The 21,986-nt window shown below is 45.4% G+C and overlaps 1 protein-coding gene across 9 annotated transcripts in view; it reads right to left on the reverse strand.

Annotated features, from left to right (window-relative positions):
* Positions 1–18,602, reverse strand: part of epha7 (eph receptor A7) — an 87,039-nt gene extending 68,437 nt beyond the window's left edge. For 8 of the 9 annotated variants that reach the window (XM_031861664.1, XM_031861667.1, XM_031861663.1 and 5 more), the window contains exons 1-3: positions 18,396–18,602; positions 16,645–16,709; positions 15,450–16,119 (exon numbers count right to left, since the gene is read on the reverse strand). In XM_031861664.1, the coding sequence (XP_031717524.1) occupies positions 15,450–16,119; positions 16,645–16,709; positions 18,396–18,492 (832 nt within the window). In that variant the 5' untranslated portion in view covers positions 18,493–18,602. Of the gene's footprint in view, positions 1–11,277; positions 13,464–15,449; positions 16,120–16,644; positions 16,710–18,395 lie in introns of those variants that run through there. The other variant, XM_031861668.1, reaches the window with a different exon arrangement.
* Positions 18,603–21,986: the final 3,384 nt, after the last annotated feature.

Consider the following 21,986-nt stretch of genomic DNA (forward strand, 5'->3'; position numbering starts at 1 on the left):
CCCCCCCCCCCGAGGGAAATATATCGACCAACGCCTCCTGTGACAGGTTCCGGAATAAGAGGGATAAAGGGATCTGAATTCTTTTCTTGTCGTACCACTTCCAGTGCGGCGTGAAGAGGAGGCCGGGGCTCAGGGTATCCCCGTTTCAGCTACATGAAAGCCCTGTCATTCTCCATTTATCGCACTGCCACGGCCTCGTGGAACAAGACCTTTTTTCTTTTCTTTTTTTCCCTTTCAAGACATGATTTTATCTCTAATCTTTCTTTACCTTTTTCCTGAGCCGGTAATTGAAAACAGAGCTGCGAAGGAGGCTCTGTGAGCAAGCGGGTCTCGAATGCTGACCGGGAGAAACGCGCACACAGAGTGCTTACTCGTCACATTTTTGCGACTTTTTGCCGCATGTTTCCCGTCTGATGAATGATGGCATCTTGACGGGCGGCGAGGGAAGCCGCGTATCTGATGCGCAGTGTAAACACCCCCCCCCCCCCGTGGATGTTGGTGATGACACTGGAGGGCTATTTCCCGCAGGTTAAAGAACGGCATGCTGGGGCTGTTTAAACATTCTGATAAGCCGGCGTGTCTGTTTGCCGTTGGGTTTCTGACAGCTCATCTGCTGGGTGGCCGCTGTGCTATCTCTCAACGCGACCACCGCCACTCCGGCAGACAAGAGCATCCAAAGACTGAAGTTACCGTGCAGCTTTTCTCCAAATGTAACAGCTGTAAACATCATACATCTGCATTAAAACGAATGAATCATTCATCAACTGTGGAACAGCAGAGTTTTTCCACAGTGTTATTTGTTTTAACTCCAGCTGCTAAAGGCTTTTGTTGGTAGTATGTAGTTCTTTTTATCTCCTTTTATCAAACATGTTTTTGTTACATGTTCAACAGTATTTGACATTCACCGTTTCAAAACAAACCCTCCTGAGAGAATGTGTCAAATGTCAAAATCTTGTTCTAGAAACAAACTGTATGGCGTCAAGCTTGACGTTTTTTAATTAAAGGGTAACTTTGGTATTTTTCAACCTACTTCCCCATGTTTTGGTGTTCATAGAGTAGCTAATGGGGACAAATGTTTTGAAATTTGTCCAGCGTTGAGGGTGAACACTGCAGACAAGACGTTCTGCAATGTCATCGCTCGGGGGAACTCCTCAACGTCAATGTACGTCCAATAAATGTGCTTGGTTTTGCCACATGTCAAACAGACCGGATCAAGCCCAAAAAAAGTTTTATTCCTCTGTCGGGTCCTTTCCATAGTGTTGCTAGGCACTTCTAATAACAAGCCTACGTCAAAATACCTAAATTTACCTTTTAAGTTTTAATCAAGGTCATGGACCAGTTACAGAAACATCACTCTCACACCAAGAGATGCTTCTTACCACATTTAGCTAGAAGCCCAGTAGCTAAATGTGGGCAGGTCGACACAAATGGTAGCTGAATATAAATGCCATTTTCAACAGTAGAGGCCAAATACCACCTTCGTATCAAAATTAATTTTGAGTGGCAGTAGCTTTATACATTGTTAACATTGACAGAAACGAACAGAAAACGATTTAATGTGACCAATACCGTTATCGGCACCCGAGCTAATGTAACGTTCGGCTTGTTTACAACCTCTATGATTGTGTTTTCTTGGCCCGTAAGACTTCACTGTTGCCATGTTCACCAATCCAAGTAATTACTTTGAGATAAGCGCCGCATAACTGACAGAAACGATGGCCCAAAACTACAAAAATAAGAGCCCTGTTCAAATAAACCGGACTTGCCCTTTTAACTCCCGCAAAACACGGTTCATTGTCCATGCCTTTCTCTCAATGTTTCCCAGCACATGTGTTTATCAATGCGTCCGACTGGGTTTTGGCACCCGGAAATGTTTACAGAAGCAGCAAGGCGGCAAATGAGGCCTCAAAAAAAATCGAATGCCTGTATGACAGGGGGGGGGGGGGCAACTAAGTGCTTCTGCAGCTCTCCCCACCGCTGGCAGGGCATTGAGTGACAAGTACAAACACAGCCATCCCCGGCCCGGCATTCCAGTCCCAGCAGCTCACACTGACTCGCTGCCCGCGACTCTCTCACGTTCCTGGCACCAGACGCTGAAGAGAACACCCTCAGTCCGATATGGGACGATGATGAAAGCGAGTGAGAGGTTCTTTTTGTCGACCGTGCCCTCAGCGACACTCTCATTCTGGGCGGGGAATATCCACCAAGCCATGACACGGAGCAGTGTTTTTAAACCTGAACAAAATCACCTTACTGGCAAACGCTGACGCACAAACATGTTGAAACGCTGCAGAAAAAAAACTACTTCCACTGACTTTGACGGGAGGGCTTAACAGTCCAACGTGTAATTACATTTGTATGGATGAAGTGTACAAGAGTGACTCCTTGGGGGAAAAAAAGAAAGGGGGCCCATTTACGCAAGTCTGGTCGTCTTCTGGCAGAGATAAAGGCAGACTAATGGTTTGCACTCGTTGACACTGGCCCTTTAACAAAAACAAAATAGCTCAGCGGCAGACACAACAGTCGGCTTTATTTACGACGCTGAGAAATTAGTCAGTCCTCGGAGAAGCTGGGTTGAGGTTTTTGCAGAGAGGGAAAAAAGAAGCCTTACATTCTAGCCAGCTCATCGGCAGGCTACGGAGCCCAGCATCTGTAATTTCCCTTCCAGCGGTCAAGCACTTTGATTCAGTGAGGTGTGGGGGAGGGGGGGGTACAAGCTGCAGTCAGCAATTTTATACGGAGGGAGGAAGACGAGTCGGGGAATAGGAAGAGGTCTTTTAGGGAGTAGCGGGACAAACATAATCAAACGCTCCTGTGACTTTGGTGTCTCAATCACGGCGCGCGCGCGCGCACACACACACTCTCACTGGCCCAGAGAATAAAACAAAGTCTCCTTATCTTTTGCAGACACAAAAACACACACATACACAAAAAAAAAGACACAAAAATTCTGTTTTTCTAAGATCTTGGTTTATTTCTCTCCCTCTCTCTGAGCTGAGCTTCTTAACATTCTTGAATTGCATCCAGTTTCTCACACGCTTTGGCAGTGTCATGACACTCTGGGGTGAGGGACAGAGAGGGAGGAGGGGAGGGGAGGGGAGGGTGGGGCTATGACTTACTGTGTATGCGACAGCCTGACATATCCCTCCCTGGCCAAAACAGAAAATAATTATTCCCCTTGTCTGGGAGGTGGTGGTTTCTTTTTCAGTTAATCTAGTGCCTTGGCTGACAGACCGGATCCTAAAATGTGCCCCATTTGTTTCCTGAGTGGCTTTTCCAGCTTTCTATGTATTTGCCGGGGCTGCTTATGATCAAGAGTCAGAACCTCTAAAGTATCGAATCTGACCAAACCAGTTCCAGAATGCCGCGTCACATTTGTACTCCCAATTCTTTAACAAGCTTTCTCGCTTCGGTTTGTGCTACACTGGACGTGTTCACAGGGTTGCGTGTGATCCATATGGTCGTATATATATATTTTCGGGGCTGTATGCGGACGTCTTCAGAAGACTTAACCTCGGGTTAAGCAAAAGTATCAAAAAAGTGTTGCATTAGTGTGGGCATCCAGAAACTGAGCTTCCTCGCTCGCTTCCGACCCACAAATCCAATCAAGGTCGCAACCCTTCCTACGACTGAGCGTGGAGAACTCTATCTGGTCCGAACAGGGCAGCTGGGATATTGAGTTTCTCTCCACGCATCTGTCTCAATGTTTCTGTGGGACGGCGCTGCAGTGTGGGAAGCGTGGGAGATTCCCTTTTGATTTTTAACAGACTGCCAGAGCCGGAGTGCGAATGACTAGTGTGGGCCCTTCCGTCTCCTCGGTCCTAGCATGATGAGTCCTGTCAGGCCCCCCCCCCCGTCCGGCCTGAATATGTGTTAAATCCGCCTGTGTGTCGGGGATGGATGTGGAAAGAATGCACCACGGAAAGGGGGAGCCGAGCGGTGCCGCGGAGACCCAGGGAGGGCGGCCTGGAGATAGCGCCCCATTAGAGTGATAAAAGAGGCGGAGGGAGGAGAGCGGCCGACAGGACCGACATGCAGTTCCCCCGCCGCTGATGAATGCCAGGTGGAGCGGGTCAAGCGTGATAAAGGGAAACTGTTCATTTTCTTATTTAAAAAAAAAAGTGTCATAGCCGCTAGGATAGGGAAGCGTCTTTATAAATATCAACTCTAAGCGCACGCCCGGTACGATCAGGAGCCCGTCGCCTGTGGTTTATAGAAGTATGTTTCCACCCCGTGTCTTTTCCTTTTGTCTGTGTGATTCAGACATCCAATGCTGAGCTGGCCCTTTTCACATACGAGTCTGTGTATTCTCTGAAATGTTCCCATATCTGAAAATCCGGCATTTTCGGGCTGCATCTGAGTTATTTCTGACACTGCTATCGGGACATATATAGTTAATGGTGGGAAGGGAGCTCATGTTCTTGCTCCTTAGCAGGGCGACCTGCCCACGCTCAAATGTTAAATGTTGTCTAAACCAGGCAGCAACCTCCGGTTTGATTGACAGGTCAATACCCGCTGCCAGAGCCGTATACGGTGTCTGTATGTTACTCGCCCGCAGTCCGAATATGGTCGCATCCATTCACTGCTTACAAAAAGCCAAGATGGCGACCGTCGTAATCCAAGATGGCTACAGCCAAAAACGCCCAACTCGAGGCTTCGAAACAATGAGTGATGTCATGGTGACCACTTCCACTTCTTATATACAGTCTATGGTCCAAACAGCCAGATGAGACGTCGAAGTCTTTTGAAATGACAAGTACTTCAATGGCGGGTTGTTGTTTTTTTTGCCGCCACAAAAGAAATGTTTGCAACATGTGGAGAAACAGGCGTTCTCTCCCTACAACTCACTATTACGCTGCGATCTATTGTTAATGCTGTCATAAGCATTCTCTGTCAGCTATTTCAAAATACCCCGTGTCCCGTTGAATGTTCAGACAACCATGAAATGCTGTTTCAAAAAAACCAAAAAACTCCTGCTTCATGTTTTTTCCTGTTTCTTTTTTTGTTTTACTTCCAGGGCATGCAATTAGAGACCATGCCTGTGCATTGCGACTATAGAGAGGGATGTCAATAGCTCAACGCAGAGCTTATTCCTTATGCATTAATGCAGCCCGGGGCCTGTGTGTGTGTGTGTTGCTCTGATTAGATGTGACTTACGTTCTTTGCCTCCCAATAAATGGTAGGCCTGGGTGTGGACATTCATCAGGCTTTGTTTACTGGCTTTTTATGCATGCTGAACTATGGCTGCATCTCTTTTTTATGGACTGAGGCCTGTGGTGTTTTCCCCTACAATGTAAGAGGCAGTACATCTTGTGAGTAATTTCAGGGCAACACAGGCAGGCAGAGCTGGGAAAGAAAAAAAAAACAACGACTCCTAGCCGAGTGTATTTCTCCGACTTGAAAAAGCCAAAGGACAGCTCAATTGATCTCGTCTAACGGTTGATGTGTGGACTTTTGCAGCTGCAAAGGTTTTGGAGAAATCAAGTGCACCTGGAAGGAAGACGTGCGCTATTAAGTGAGCTTGCCGCAGTGCTGGCTGACATTTTTGTTTGAACGCAGTTTAGACGATGCAAAGCTACAGAGTATTCTAATATCACGCTTAAGACTTCTTGTGGGGTTTTTTTTTCTATTCAAACATTGTCTTTCGGTTTGATCACAGGAGCAGCAGGTGAATTTTTTTTTTCTGTGTCCTCCGAGCACCGTTGCAGTGCTCCAAATCTCAAAGAAAGAAAGAGACTCTTAGCAGCTGGATTTTTTTTTTGCCGGCAGACATGCTAATCTCCCGCCTGAAACAAAGAAACAAAGGGTTTCAACAACCCCCTTCCAAAAACAAGTTAATTTCAAACAAGCAACGCGTCCCAAGGGGGCATCGCAGGAAGAAGGAGAAACCTCGGACACGGCGAATAAAAAGGGGCCCAAAAAGTTAGTTGAAGCACTTCAGTAACCTGATGTCATAGTGTGCTGGATCCTACCTCCGCCCCGCACATACTTGGAATGACTCTGTTTGGCTGCCGCTACACTCCACACATACAGACAACCGGCCCATTCATCCGAGGTACCTGTGCTTAGCAGGAGATAAGTAGCTTTCCATGAGAAACAAAGGGAGAAGATTAGCATTCCGTTAAGACTGTGTTGGAGGGCATGCAGCTTTGCCCCTCCGAGCAGGGAACACTGAAGGAAGCGCCTGCTCGGGTTGTTCGCAGCGAAGATCAAAGCCAGACACTTGATTAAGTTGCGCTCAAAAATTGAAGTTAACGCTCCTGCTGTGGTGTAAGTACTGCTGCAGACTCAAAAACAGGGTGAATTAGATGGCAACACTTTATCAGGTACAAGTCACTTGTATTCATGTAGAATCTGTTTATATTTGTTTCCGAATACCCTCACAGTGAGACGAGATACTAGGAGGAGTGATACAGTATCTTTGACTCCATATCAATGCAAGTGGAGGTAGAGTCCCTAAGAAAAGCTGCTTGGTGACATTTTGGTTGGATTGTCCAGAAAACCAAGAACAATGTTTCTGGAGAGAGGTGGTGCTATTTATGTCATTGAAATATACACTTTTAACACTACAAATGGTGTTGATTCATCTCAATTGTGTTGGTCTGGAGGCAGACACCTTACCTACCTAAAAGACAATGATTTTTTTGTTACCGGGGTGAAGCGACCCAGTAAAGAATAAGGCTGGTGATGATCTAGATGTTTCTTCCATGGGATTTTATGTCTTCTATTTTGAGGCAATCCCTCATACACCTCGCTGCTGCTGTAAATACTCACGAGAGCAACATATCTGTATCAGTCCGCAGCTGGAAATAGTCCCTAACAAAACTTCCCTGTGATTTGTTGCCATTTTCATTTTGAGGGTCAATATAAGACCATCAAGCAAAAGGCATCTATGAAGCTTTTGAGTGAAATATAAAGGTGGAAGTAACACGATCTCACACAACACAGCTGCTTCTGCTGCGTTAGAGCCTCTGCTGACAGCAATTCAAGTTGCAAACAACAAACTTCAACACCCGTTTCCTCTCTTTTGGCTCTCCCGCTGATTTACTGCATGGATTTGGAGGTGGACAACGAAGGGCATTTTAAGATTAAACCCGTTACATCTGTGAATTTACGGCCTCTTACTTCGCCGGAGCGGGAGCTGCATAGAGAGTCTGCTAAGAGGACTCTGCTTCTTTGAGCTATCACGCAGAGTGAGCTTTTTGAAATGGATTCTCAGTGATGTGGAAAATGTCCCTACCTAATTGCCTTTTGTTTAGTTCATTTAACTCGCATTGAAACAGGAGATGGCCGGGGGGGGGGGCGTTAAGGCCCGGACTTGCGGCTACCTTTGCTGGATGAGGTGTTCAGCTCTAAAAAATAAAAGAGAAGCCCTGCTAAAAGATGGGGAGGACTCTGCCTTTCATCCCCTGAATGCAGAGGTTCCAAAGGTCTGATCGATCCAAAGCCCCCCGCAGCCCAAGCTAAATCATCACTGAAAATGTCCCCGGTCAGCAACTGAGCATTATCTCTGAATTGTGCCAATGCCTACCAACCCACACTAACCCACCCCCCCCCCCCCGCCCCCCCCCCCCCCCCTCCCCCCCCCCCCCCGGTGACAGAAAGGAATGGATCAATGTTTAACTAGCTGCTTGTCACTGCTGTGGTCAGGCCGGCCTCAGATGCCCACAAGTGCTTGTGCAGATCTGGACTATTGTCAAAGTGTCAGTTCATCCAAATATATATATATATATATAAATTTGTCATTTTCATTATGCTTTGGGAACTTTGTTGCTTTATTCTGACATTTTGTAGACCAAACAATGAATCAAATGTTCCAGAAAATCAATGGCCGTTGATTACATGATTGGAATAATAATTTATTTTTAGAGCTCTAAAGTTGTTTTTATTATCCCACTGTGGTTATGCTAAACTTGAATGCCTCCTGTCTGAGTCATTTGAGCACAAAAAGAAACAGCAGAAGTCCCTGCAAACACAGCCATCCCCGCAGTACATTGGAAGCCCTGCTTCCTCTGCTCTTGATGTAGGTGGGGAAAAAAAGTGCGAAGTTACGTAATAAGTTATCGATTCTCCTCTTAAAGGAAGATTGAGGTACAGAGCCAGGGGCTCTGAAGCCTCCCGGAGGAGCCGCTCCACCGACAACCGGGGGCCCTTCCCTGCTACTCCCGGCCACATATCACTTTCACCCTCATGCCACAGGGACGCAACACGGAACGCCGACGACATTGTCTTCTGACATGGAGTTTGCCTGTCTGATCGCATCCCTCTCGAGCAGTCAGCGGGCAGGTAATTACACAAAACAGACTTCTGTGCCACAGTTTGGGTAGCTTAAAAAATAAAAAAGGCAAAAGCTTAGAGTATTGAGACGCGGATCGATGGAGATGTCTGAACCTGTTAGTGCAAGTGGAGATGAGGGCCGGCGCACCACGGGGAGGGCTCTTTTGTCATGCAGGGAGAGAGGGGGGGGCCCGGGAGGTGACTCCTCTGGCGATCAGGGGTCAACTGCTGCGATCATCCATCTTCTGTCTTGACAGTGTCCTGTCAGCCGAGGCGCTCATGTTACTAAACACAACGGGCAGGCCTCCATTGTGGCGCTGCGCTGGTCTGCAGCCATGTGTAAATGAAGTTAATATTCACTGACCTCATGCATTGGCCACATGCGGACCCCCGCGTCACCTTGGAAATAACACTATCTGACGAAAAAGTCACCGGGGTCTCGAACAAAGTCTCTCACCAGCAGCATAGCTGACCATGTGCCTTTTGTTTGCGTGAGAATGAGGACTGTTTGCTTGGATTCTGTCTATTCACGAGATGCAGCGTAGGCCCTCAAATTTGGACTGGCAGGTCAGATTCCAAGACCTGGATACTGATTAGTCATCACTCCTCTGTTTTTTTTCCGCATGCTGACTTAAAATTGCAGATGGCGCAATTTGCCCCTAAAAAAAACCGCAGCCTTTCCTTTCAGAGAAATAACGACGTCAAACCAGAACGACACACCATGCACATACTCCACCTAGAGATAATAGCGTCTCTGATTTGCATTGAGGGTAAACGTCAATAAATCAGCTTAGGAGTCTCAGTAGAAATGCGTTCTTTCTTGTGTTAGATCTTGCAACAAAATCATTGAATTTAGACTTTCCCCTCGCTATCCAAAGCAGTCACATTGATGATTAGCACTTTTTGGACAAGACTAAGGCACAGAGAGTCCTATCTACGTAGACCTACATTCATATACAGATGTTGTTTATGTTGAAACCATATCCCAAACAATTTCCAATTGCGTAAAACTTTGATTTGTCTTGATCATGTTCCTATTTACCAGGTCAAGTAAAGCACCACTGACATGCCAACTGTTGCTGTTTCTACGTAGCCTACAGTAGTCTGAAAATAACAACATATGGCATGCCTGGCTACATAGTGACTATGAAATGAGTAGGCCAGTCAGGATAATTACGTTGACTTATCGTACAATATATATGGAAATTACCTCGATTATTTTAAAGTTATCGACTTATAGTGCGATATATCGACATGACATGGATCATTTTTATGTTATTGGACTTATTGTATGATATACAGACATGACCTCGAACATTTTCACGTTATCGACTGATTGTACGATAAATGTGTAATGATAAATGTGATAAAAGTGTCTCAATATTCTTGATATAATATTTTTTTAAATGATTACTTGCATTACTATGCTATTATATTGTCACTGAAAATGGTCTTAAAATGATAATATAGTTTATTGCAACTATTTTTGGGTTATCGTGACAGGCCCAGTATTGCCCCTTTAAAGAAATCGACCACAAACAGCACAGAGCAACAAACCAAAAGGTTTGTTGTATCTGGAAAATGTGCCCAGTGAGACTTGGTTTTAATGCTCCTAATAGTATTTTCTCGTGGAAACCAGTTGGAGCAAATAATTAGTCATGACAAGCCTTTTGTTTTCCTGCCATTGTTTGAGCATACAACTTGGTGCAGTTCATATGAATGTAACTTTGAGACAAATATTTACCCAGCCAAACGACTTTGTGAACGAGCCATCGCGGTGAAAGTTTCTTCTTTTTCTGCTTCTGAAATGAGCCATTTGTATTTAATTTGACATGTTGACAGGGAGGCCGGATCCCACAGAAAGCACTGCTGGCACCAGCTCAAGCGAGTGTATCCCAGGAAACAACTTCTTCTTGCCTTTACCTCTCATTTGGACGTGCATTTTCTAACAAAAAAAAAAAAAAGGGGGGGGGGGGGGGGGGGGGCGACACTGGATGTGGAAGTAAAATAAATACTGTTTTATTACAGCTCGCCAAATCAGGTTTTTCAAACATTCTGGTTTCTCTTCATGAGGGAGTAACTGTGGTTTAGTTTCTACTAATGAGAAGTCATTAGAGTAGTGCACAGGGATACAGAAGTATCTTCTGGTCATGAAGACAAGTCTACATTCTGTTCTCTGTAAAGCAACTTCAGCTAAAATGTAATAACCTTTTCATTGGCCTTTTTTCTTTTTTGGGGTAATTTGAACAACCATTGTTCGTTCCCCTTGCTGCAGAAACTTGCTTTGAAATCACTATTTCTTTGTCCTGTCCTCTGCATACAGCATATAGAGCACTGAGACCTTTTTTTCTGGGGCAATGTAGGAAATCAGTACTATGATAAAGACAACTTTTAGGACGGTGGGTGCAGCAAGAAAGTGACTGTTCAGGAGTGATCACAGAATACGAATTGATAGGGCTGTCACAATTATACGATTTTCACTACGTGATTATCGAGGCCAAACAAATTACAGATGACGATGTCGTCACGGTGTCTGTAGAAACAATCGTTCAAGTCCATCTTTAACATTTGTTCTGAGTTGTGTCTTTTTTTTGGAAAACGAATTACATGTGTAAGTGATTTAAGTTGCTGAATTATTTTCCTGTATTTCATGTTTAAATGTCCCGATCATCATACACTATGCTTATATGTAAACCATAAGGAAAATGATTGACCCTAATAATCCTGGAAAGCCAATTTAAAGTCATATATAGATGTATTTAGAGCATAACAAAATTATTTGAATGATTTATGATATTTTCGAAGCAAAAAACGGCATTAACAAAATCCCCTTGTTCCAACATTTTGTAGTTATTGCAAAGATTTTGCGGGGGATTATGGGAATTTGTAATTGGCCTTTTTTTTTTTTTACTATTTGTTAAACCAAACAACAATTTATGAATTCATCAAGACAATGGCTGATATACTAATCAACAATGAAAACAATGCTTAAAGAAAAAGTTAATGGTGTTCTTTTTTTAATTGTTAAGTCTGTGAAATAAGATTCAACTGTCCAAAAAACACACATATTTACATTTACAATGTTCTAAAACATCCTCACAATACTTAGAATTCTGTTATTTTACATATTACGTGACTTGAATGATTAAATCTGAACAATCCTCCAAATCTCACGTCACAAAGTCCTCCCCAAAGTGATCCATTTTAGGACACCGCCAACTGTATTGGTGGGAACATCTCGAGCAGAGAATAGCACATCTGTGTGTCTGACTGCTACCTGCCAGGCCAAAGACAACAAGGAGGTAAAAGCCCTGGGCTGTGGAAGAATGCTACCATTCACAGGAAGCAGACACTGGCAGTGACAGGACGAGTTTCCATCCATCACCGATTTATTTCAATCTTGAGTGATTTAGGTCCATTTGGGTCTCTTGTGGATTCGACGCACACCTGTCGTTTGCATAATTAAGCTCTGGAGCGGTTGTAAAAGACAGCCATTTGGTGTATTAAATTCACACCTTATCAATCAGGGGAGCGCCAAGATGTATGAGGACCTCCTGTCTCTTGGCTTCCTGGCTTCATTTGAAATGCTAAATGCAGCTTTTTTCCTCCAGGCCAGGAGCTGGGACTTGTCGCCTGGTGGCTTCCGTACACGTTAGCTGCCGTGGTCAGACCCTTGACGGCTCAGAGCCCCCCCCCCACCGTGCTGTCCCTCAGGGGCTCAAATCATCAATCAGTCTCCAACTAACTTCTGTCCAACTCCCTGGCAGTCAAGATGGATGGTGCCAGTGTCTACAGGATGCTGTATCCTCTCATTAATTCTCTTGTTAGCATGCGCCGATAGCAGAACGATAGAGCCTTGTTTTATCTGTTTTTTCCACCAGATAGAGGCCTCTCTCCTTTCTGCGGTCGAGGGTCAACAGTTAATGATTTCCCAAGCCACTGGTTACTTAGTGCCACAATGATGTGATGTGTCAAAATCGGACAACATACATTCCCGGGATTGAGCGGGAACAAAGACGCCAATGTCCCCCCACAAGGGCCCTCTCTCTGTGCCGAACGACTCCGTGGCTCCACGGCCGCCAGTGGCCAGCGCTGAACAAGACCATCGGATGAATGGGGGCTATTTTCCACAACACGCACTGCTTCGCAAAATGAAGAACCCGCGGCAGGCTGCGGGGACACTTCAACTGGCCGTTTTCAACACCCATTACACTGAGACCAGTGAACGCAGCAGGCGGGGGGAAAGAAGAGTGACATTTACTGCCAAAGACTTGCCACACAAAGAGTTAAAGAGAGGCGGAGGGGAGGGGGGGGCACAGGGGCGACAGACAAGGGGTCCCTCATCGCTGACGGTGATGAATGAGTGGATCACAACACGTTTTCGGAGGAGGCCTTTCGTATCCAGGAGGGGGGGGGGGGGGGCTCCTCAAATGACATGACTCACAGCTCAACTTGCCTCGCTCCACGGCATGTTTTTTTTTTACTGCAGCGGCCATGTTGTAATCACAGCACACGGCCGATACCAGAGTAAGGGGACCGTCTTAAGGCGTCAGCACGCCTCGAAGGAAGTGCCAGTCATTCTGAGGCTAGGCCCGTCACGGTAACTGCTTAGTCGGCCGATATATCGTCCCAGAATGAATTGCGATACACAATATTATTGTCGTTATAAGACAATTTTCTGCTACTGTTCTAATCGTGATATAACATGACAAGAATGCAAGTAAACCCTTTCAGAGAGCAACGGACCATTCGTTCTTAAGAATAGTCAGACATAGGAAGTGGAATATGAAAAATGAAATATCCTTAATAAGTAAAACAAACCGCACAACCGGCCCAATAATTAAAAGAGTCTTTGCACTTTGCCACAGGGCTCTAGAACATGCTTTACTTAACAGACAATATCCTGCCAATCAGTTTCTCAATTGAAAGAATAATTGTTAACACAAGGTGCAAAATATCAACATATTAGATATAGATAACAACAACACTCTCACATTTGGCTTCAACCAAAACACGACGATTACGTCAAAGTGTGAAGCTCGTGTCCACATATTGAACGATAAGTCCGTGCAGTCTTTATTGTGACAGGACTATCAACGGAATCTGAAACCCTCACAACTTTCTAAAGTTATGATTTGGGAGTCCGATAATATAAATGGGATTCCATTAGGGCATGTAGATCAGATCTAGAAAGAGAAAAACATGTTGTAACAGTTAAACGAAAATGCGCTACAGCACTGAGCCCTAAAGACTCAGTGCCCCCCCCCCACCCCCCCCCCATATGATAGAATCGGGGGTTTGGCAATAACTTTCTAAAGCTCCCTTTTTTAATCACGCTCTATCTGTACAAACAAGTTCACAAGTGCACAGTTACACAGCCCCCCCCCCCCCCCCCTTTTTTTTTTGGACTAGTCATCTTCGTTTGCTCGAAGCATACTGAAAACCTTTTTATACTAAAGGTGCGGCCGGCATCACCCTGAGGCACTATTATGTAAAGATGTGCTTTTGCGCCGCTAAGACAAGTTGGGTCCGAGGGTCCAAAATGTCAGGCTTTCACATTTTTTAACGGTCACGGCCACTTGGACTTCTAGCTCTGCCGCTTCGCCCGACAGCAACACATTGAATGGCTTTTTTAGATTGTGCTCGGGGAAAATACTGAATGGACGATTTAACGTCAGCGGAGCCGCTGGAAGAAGTGCTGATAGGGCACCGTGATTCTCATTTTATATAGATTAACTACCCCTTAATACAAAAAGGCCTCTCATGCCTCGGCAGAGATAAAGCTCATAAAAGGTGCAGTGTCAAGACTGGAATATGATCCACATGCAGACTTTAAACAACCCGGGGGCCGGTCCACCGCACGGCTGTCTCTGTATCTTTGTTTTAGTTGACACGCGAGCAGATTGATTAACAGGGAAATGCAACAGTCCACGGTTCGCAGGGCTTTGCATCAATACACGATAAGGAACGGTGGCTAAAATTGCTTTGTAGCCGGAGCTGTTGGTTGTTATGCTCTCGCTCTCTCCCTGTGGAAATAAACAGTCTGCTTTTCTTCCCGCAGAGGTGCACGACTGAATCTTCCGTCCGTGCTTATTGAAATGACAAGAACAACAGAGGGAGCTCCTCGCGGGTTGAACCTGCGACAGTCCCGCTAACATCAGAGAGGACTCGAGGCGGGCTGCGTTGCTCTAAATTACATGGCCTAATACATTTCATTAACACACCTCCCTCACTAGGGTCCCTAATGGACGTCAGCGTGGCATAAAAGCTCGTCTGCTAGGGACACTAATTTGTTCTTAGACACATTCCATTCAATTATTGCTGGCTGCTGCTCCTCATAAGCTGCTTAGATTGAGGTTGCCCAGGAAAAAAGAAAAAGCTTGGCCGACAGGGCAGGCCACTTAAGTTGTGTGACCTAACTTCCCCCCCCCCCCTTTTTTTAAAAATCCACAGTGATTTTTATCTTTCAAGTCAGGTGCCCGCTGGAAATAATCCTCCCGAGTGACAGAGAGCATGTTATTGTTAATTGTAGCGGCACGATCCGGCACCACAACCAGGCAGGAGGAGCGGGCCGCGGCGAAAGGCTGTGTGTTTGCCCTTCCTGTTCGGCTCCTTCATAAATATCCCCGAGGCCCTAAATGCCACGGCGCGGCCGGCTATTTGTTTTGCCTCTCTGTCGGGGTCGTTTGGTTCCAGGGGTGGAACGATACGGAAAAGAAACCGGTCGGACTTCCTCTATAACCTGTGTGATTGTCTTGGTTCCGTGCCAGTGAGGACGACACCGGAGGCGTTGGGGGCTGATTGGCCAAACTCGAGCTGTTGCTTAATCCCAGTGTCAACACAATCACGGCCATGAGGGGCCTTGTGATCAATTAGCACTTCCGTTATTACACCGTTTGGCCTCAATATTTTATTCATTTTTACTGCTGTCAAATCGGCTGCTTTAATCCCATTTGCCTACACAACTATTCAGCCAGCGATGGCCAAATTGCCATTCACCTGCTTTGCATAATCAAATCACATATATTCCCCAGTTTATTGTTTTTTTCCTCTCTTGGCACGCTTGTTGTGTGAAATCCAAGGACACCCCTGACTTATTTCTAAAGGCTAATTCAAGAAGAAACAATAATAATGAGCAAATTAAATTACATATAAAAAGAAAGGGTACTCACGTTCACACGCGTCTCCTTTCTGGTGAAATCCAGCCTTGCATATACATTTCCCGATGGGCACGAGCCACTCCCCTTCGGCGCTGCAGTGCATCTTGGGGGAGTTGTCGGCCTCCTCCTCGGCGTCGCTCACGCACGTGCCCTCCACCTCCACCAGCGAGGAGAACTCCGACCCCGTCACGGTGTCCGCGAACGTGGCCAGGTTCTCGATGATGGACCAGCACTTCTTGTAGTAGACCTTGACCGAGACCAGGGCGATGCACGCCCCCACGTCCTGGAAGGCCAGGTAGAAGCCTCGCCTGGACAGGGGCCCGATGATGCGCACCTCCGTGTTCAGCTTCATCTTCCGCTCGCCCAGGTCGCCCTGGGTGAAGCTCTCGTCCGCGGCGATCGTGTCGATCTTCACGTACTGGTTCTCCCGCAGGCTCCGGCCCACCTCCGAATCCGTCTCCTGGTAATATAGGTTGAACGTCTCCTTGCAAGTGCCCACCACGCCAGGCAGGCTGTTACAATCCCTCAAGGTGAACTTCAGTTCCACGAAAATTCTCTGGGCAGTGCCCTTATCTATCCAGTTAGTCCGAAGCCAGTTATTCTGATTGGGCTCCATGACTTGGCACACCTGGTACGTGCGAATGGGCGTGTAGTTCTCGTCCAAGCCGCTGATCTCTTCCCACTGGAAAGCAAGAAGACAAACGTGAATGAGCACGACCGTTTGAGGAGAGCGCCATGTAGACGAGAAAGACCCTAATGATTGGCAATCGAACTGGAGACGGCTACTCTGTAATGAATGTGACGAAGGTAGAAGAAATACAGTAATTTCAGACTTTACTGTACACAATAAACTGCCGTATATGAAGGGAGATTAGCTGTTTGTTTTTTAAATCGCACAAACATCTCTGACGAATGCTCGTGCTGAAGTTTATCTGCTCATGCTCGCATTACATATTTAAAAAAAAGTTTCCCACAGCCTGCTTTTAAATCAGACTAGCAGGTTGGACGTGGGTTACCCGAGGCCCTTTTGTGCTCTGAATGTCAAAGGCCGGCAGAGCATTCTTTATCTTTTGTTGGGGGGGTTATCATGTGTGTCCCAATGCCCTCCTCTAAATAATATTATTGACGTCTCAGATGTAGGACATCAGTGAGGAAAATGGATAGATACGGAGAGCACCAGTGTGTTGCAGACATTCTGCGGACTTACCCCATTGGGAGGATAGGAGATCCACTCCAGTTCTGTCTGCTGTGCCTTGGAGTCCAGCAGAATCACTAGTGACAGGAAACCGAGAGGCAGGTGGTTAAATCTCACCGGGGACACCGGGCCTGCGTATTGCTGATAGGCCACACATTGATACCTATAGTGCATATACCCGTGACCTAATTCCTACCAGCAGCAGCTAAAGCTAGAACATTTATTAATATATATATATACACATACACATACACAGAGAGAGAGAGAGAGAGAGAGAGAGAGAGAGAGAGAGAGAGAGAGATATGCACTGCAGCAGACAGGCCCTCGTGTCTGCGGGGGAACTTTCTGAGAGACAAATGAAGACACTGACAGTGCGCATGGAGAGGAAATAAAGAACCTTAAAAAAAAAAACAGACACGCGCATTAGAACGTGTCGGGAATCATTAGGCGTAATATTTATGCGCATTTACGCATTTTTTTTTTTTACGCATCCGTTTATTACAACACACTGCCGGGAGTGGAAGTTGTTGCGTTAAGGTCAAAGCTGCTGCTGCTGCTGCTCATCCCGACGCACACACGGCAAATGCGTTTCAACTCAAGAACATGTTCAGCTAAAAAAACAAAACACAAAAACGGAGAGATTTGTCCAATCTGCCTGCTTTATGTTCCGGAAGCGTTCGGGAGAGCGCACATCGGAGCCACTGCAGCTTTTATTTTTTTCCCCAAAACATGAAGTTGTTTTATTTAACATCAGCAGGCAGCTCCATTGTGAGAGGGGGCAGCGGACGCATCACCGTAAAAAAAAAAAAAGATATATATATTTATATATATATATATATAAATAATCATGCTCTGGCTGTATTTTACAGGAGACTGGTATGGAGGTCTGCTAAAATCCCGCATTTTAAGCGCAGGGGATCTACAATTCATATCAGCTATAACGTCCACAACGCGCGCGGTTATAAACGCCGTAGTTCTGCTGGTGACAGAAACCCATACCTGCTCTTGTGATTTTCTGTTTTTACGCACGACATAATTTCACTTAATTCTACCAGAATCCGAGAGACTAAAAGTGCCAATTTTTCAGCCATCTGGAGATATTTTAAACAGCCCCTCTTATTCGGGTGTTTTATTGCGCTTGACTCTGATGAGTTTGGAGCGTCTCGGTGCAGATTACGGCTCCGCATCAATCCGACGTGCCCCCCAACCCCCCTGCAAACCACAGACAGTTAAGAGCCGAGGCCACTTTGTGGAGGAAATAACCCTCCAGAAAACTGCGTCCAGACTATAGACAGCTCACTCACTTCTCGGGAAGGCGAGTCTCGCTGGGACGATCGATCCGCCGATATTAGCCTCCCTAGTTTGGTCGTGATGGATTGATAATCTATAACGAGTTGCGCCGATAACGCTGGAGTAAAATAATAAAAATAAATAAAAAGCCCCCGCGTCTATAATCCGTGTTCTACGTCGTTTCGTTGCCGTGCGTAAAAACACCGAGAGGTCGCTCGGGCAAAAAAGAAGCCCCGGGAGCAGACGGTGCTGTCATCCCCGCACACCGGCCTCGTCTGACGGCGCTGGGTTTACAAAAAAAAAAGCCACATCCAGCTATTTGTTAAAGCATCGCGTGGGTATTCAAAGAGGAAATATAACAACAACAAAAACAAAGAAGCCCACTGCTGAATAGTGGACACCTCTCCGCTCATTCCGGAGATCTTTTCCCAGCGCGATGGGATGAGAAGCGAGTCCAAACTTTCGGAACTTACCTTCCTTCGCGTTTTGTGCTTCTCCGCTGTCTACATGACAGCATAAATGAAGGCAAAAAAATGTAATCCACAGACACGGGGTAGACCTGGAGAGCATGGTGCAGCCGCGGAATTCTTTTCTTTTTTTCTTATTTTTTTAATGTAGACCGTAACTCTCTGTGCCACCGCCTCGCGTGCTTCCCATTGACGACACTGAAACCGGCTCTATGTACAACAATCCGCTGGTCCCCACTCAAATAGCGTCTGCCGCCGCTGGGAGGAGACTGTGGCTCCGGCGGTGTCTGTCAGGGAGACGGGCGGCACGGTCCTCCAATCGGTGCGCGGAGACGGAAGCGGTCAGGGGAACTGGGGGCCAATGGGCGCCTGGAGGTAGACGGGGTTTTTTCTCTCTGTTTTGAGGGGGGTTGCGTTCACAGCGGAAGAAATGTCACAACTTGGTTCAGATATTTTTGGTTTTCTTCGGGAAATGGGCACGCTCTAGTACGGTTGTTCTCGACACACACACACCAGAAGAGGATTCTGGGTAGCTTGAAGTAGCTCCTCTGATGCACAATGAGCCCTGACGGTGTTGAAAGTTTGTTGCATTTTCCTGTTATCACCTTTGATCGATATGTTTTTAAGACAAAAAAAAACACTTTTACACACACTTTTTTAGCATTAAAGGCATTTTCTCTTCTTTCTTTCCCATGTTCTTGTTCCTACGGACATACGACAAACTAGAAGTTCACCGCTTCTTTGCTTATTTGAGTTTTGCATTACTTTAATGAGATATATATGTAGAGTGGCCAGGAGGAGGAGGTAAGGTGCCAACCCGTCACAGGAGCAAACTAGAAGGGCACATCAGAGACCGCAGACCTCCGCCGAGGCCTTATAGCCCAGTCTTCCATGCAAATCTGCAAGCGCGACCACCATATGTCTGGATGTATTTTCCAGAAAAGAACGCGTATATCCACCACGCGATTAACAGTTAACATGCAATAGCTAAACAACCAAAAACCAATACCTGACACAACTCCAAAGCAACACATAGACTTTCAGGTGAACATTAAAAGTCAGCCAAAACATATTGAAGTTCCAAAAAATAGAAAAAAAGATTTACTTAGTTAGGATTTCTGCATCTGTTAACCCACAGAAGTCAGCCCACAAATAGTACCACTGGGTGGGTGTAGGTTCTTAATCAGCACAGAACAAGTGGAGATCTTACAAACATGGAGCAGGTGGAAATAGAATGCGGAGACAAAATGACAATATTCAGAAAATAAAGCACAAATATATCATTATAATTTATTCGGAGACAATCGCGGCTTACATCACTTTCTTTCAGGGGCTGTAGCGGGGTCAGTTTTAAAGCTATGAATGAGCTTTGAATATTTCTAAACTAAACAGTCTTGGAATTGCATACATTGTGTATAACTGAAAAGCTGAGACTTTTGTGGATCCAATGTGCCCAGTTGTATTTAATGTGTGATTATGTTGGTCCCCATATTAGCCATTTCACAGTCAGACCACTTTTTGAAACTTGACATCACTGTATAAAATGACCTGTTGTGACCTCTAGGGTAATCACAGCCTCATGAAACTTTACAACCACATAATACAGACGGAGGGCAACCGGAGGATGTATGGCTTTCCTAGGTATACCGTATACGGACAATAAGGGGGTTTCTGAGCAGTTTCCAGAACAGAAGTGCTCGCCATCCAATCACCCAACCATCCATTTTCACAGTTCACCCCCTTCCCAAGGTTGTAGAAGCTTGCGGATGGTACCGTTGGATCGGGCGGGCCCAAATTACTACTGATGGAGCCAACTTCCAAGTCTCTACGACCTTCAGAAAGATAATTATTCAACAATTACCTGTTTGTTACATTTTACGTGACTACACAAGTATGGGTTGAACTTTAAAACTGTAATAACTCCGCGCTGCTTGCTCCAAATAACCTGAAATTTGGTCTGCATGCTTGTCTTGTTTTCCTTTATTAATCCTGAAAGGACCAAGTGCCTACAACCTATGTGTTATCTATTGTTGAACCGCTATCTCCCCCTAAACATCCCCTGATCCCTCAAAAGAAAATGAGTCTATTTCGGCCTCTTAGGATGAAACCGTGTAAAAGTCTTTCCATTCAGCTCCTGGATTCTAATTTGTGACAGCGTCTTTAACGTGTGAGCCAAATGGCGAGACACTAAATGGTGTTTTTAATCTGTGGAAGGTCACCTTAAGTAAGGGAGAGTCCCACTGAGACGACAGCACCTGATTCATTATTGCTCTGCTGCTTTCACCGAGAAGATGGAGGAACCGCCGGGGGTCTTAAATGACAAAGGTAAACAACAATGATGGCAACAAATAAACACAATTATAAAGTCCAAAGTTAATTTCCAACTTTCGTGGATGACTTGAAATATCACTTAAAAATGAAAGCATAAAGCAGAGCTCATTATCCCTTTACCCATACAGCATTTGTTGCAGGTCACTAATTAATCTCCATTACCTCGCAACACGAAAAACAGCTGTAATTATGGCCACAAATATTGATTAATAAACTGTGTACATAAAAAATGGACAGAAGCAGACAAGGACTCCCTTCAAGGTTTATTTACCTCTGCTTTTCTGTATTTGTGTTTGTTTGGCCTGTTTATTATGCAAAGTGCCGCTAATCCTTTTTGCCCTTGACACACAGCCGAGTCCTGCATTAAAGTGTATAACAAAAGATTGTTGAATTAATCTGGATTAATGTTACCTTTATGTCTGCGACACCATCACGAAACCAGCATCTGTCAAGTTATTACAACTTGGGTCTTATCTTCGGCGTTTGTCCGTAGCTCCTTTGGTCTCCAATGTCCTCTGTAATGTTTCTGAGAATTTGGGGATTTTAAGTAGCCGGGTACACGTTACACAATTACAAGTGCACATGGTGATTCTTTGTCAGCCTTGAGGCCATGACACACCGGGGATGTGACGAATAACCATTACGAAAATACAAAATACTTGCCTTTGAATTTTTGCCACAGTTGCAACCCCTGTTTATTCAAAGATTCCCATAGATTTTTGCAAATAGTGCACCAACTGCAGGGTTCCTATTGACCCCAAGTAGCATCTGGCAGTCTCTCTGAGCTAAGTTGTTGTATAACTTAAGCTGCTGGTAGCAATTTCATTGACTTTCCTTTTATTGACATGGTCTGAGGGAATGTTAGTTCCCTCTGGTAAACAGTTACGCAGTGTATATTACTAGGTATTTTATTGTGAAAGGTTAAACGGAAGTAGTGGATCTGGTATGCGCAAGCCCCCAGGAAGAGCAGCGTGCTTTGAAGCAAATTTTAAACAGTGGCCAAACCATGGTATTACAGCGTCCGGGTCACGCGATTCCATTGGTCCCAAAAATACTTTTCCCCCCATGCATGGACTCAAATTGTCTGTAACTCAACAGACCTGTTGCGAACACTTGAATAGCACTTAATCAAATCATTAGGGTCAAAAAGTGGTAAAATGTACATTTTGAATATGTCCGTCCCAAGCAACGTGATAAGCTAATGCTTTTTTCATGGTGCAAAAGCTCAGAAAAATCAATCTCAATTCAAAAAAAAATGATGCTGCT

This window comes from Anarrhichthys ocellatus, unplaced genomic scaffold (genome assembly GCF_004355925.1).
Source record: "Anarrhichthys ocellatus isolate YVR2014 unplaced genomic scaffold, GSC_Weel_1.0 scaffold25, whole genome shotgun sequence".
Taxonomy (NCBI): Eukaryota; Metazoa; Chordata; class Actinopteri; order Perciformes; family Anarhichadidae; genus Anarrhichthys; species Anarrhichthys ocellatus.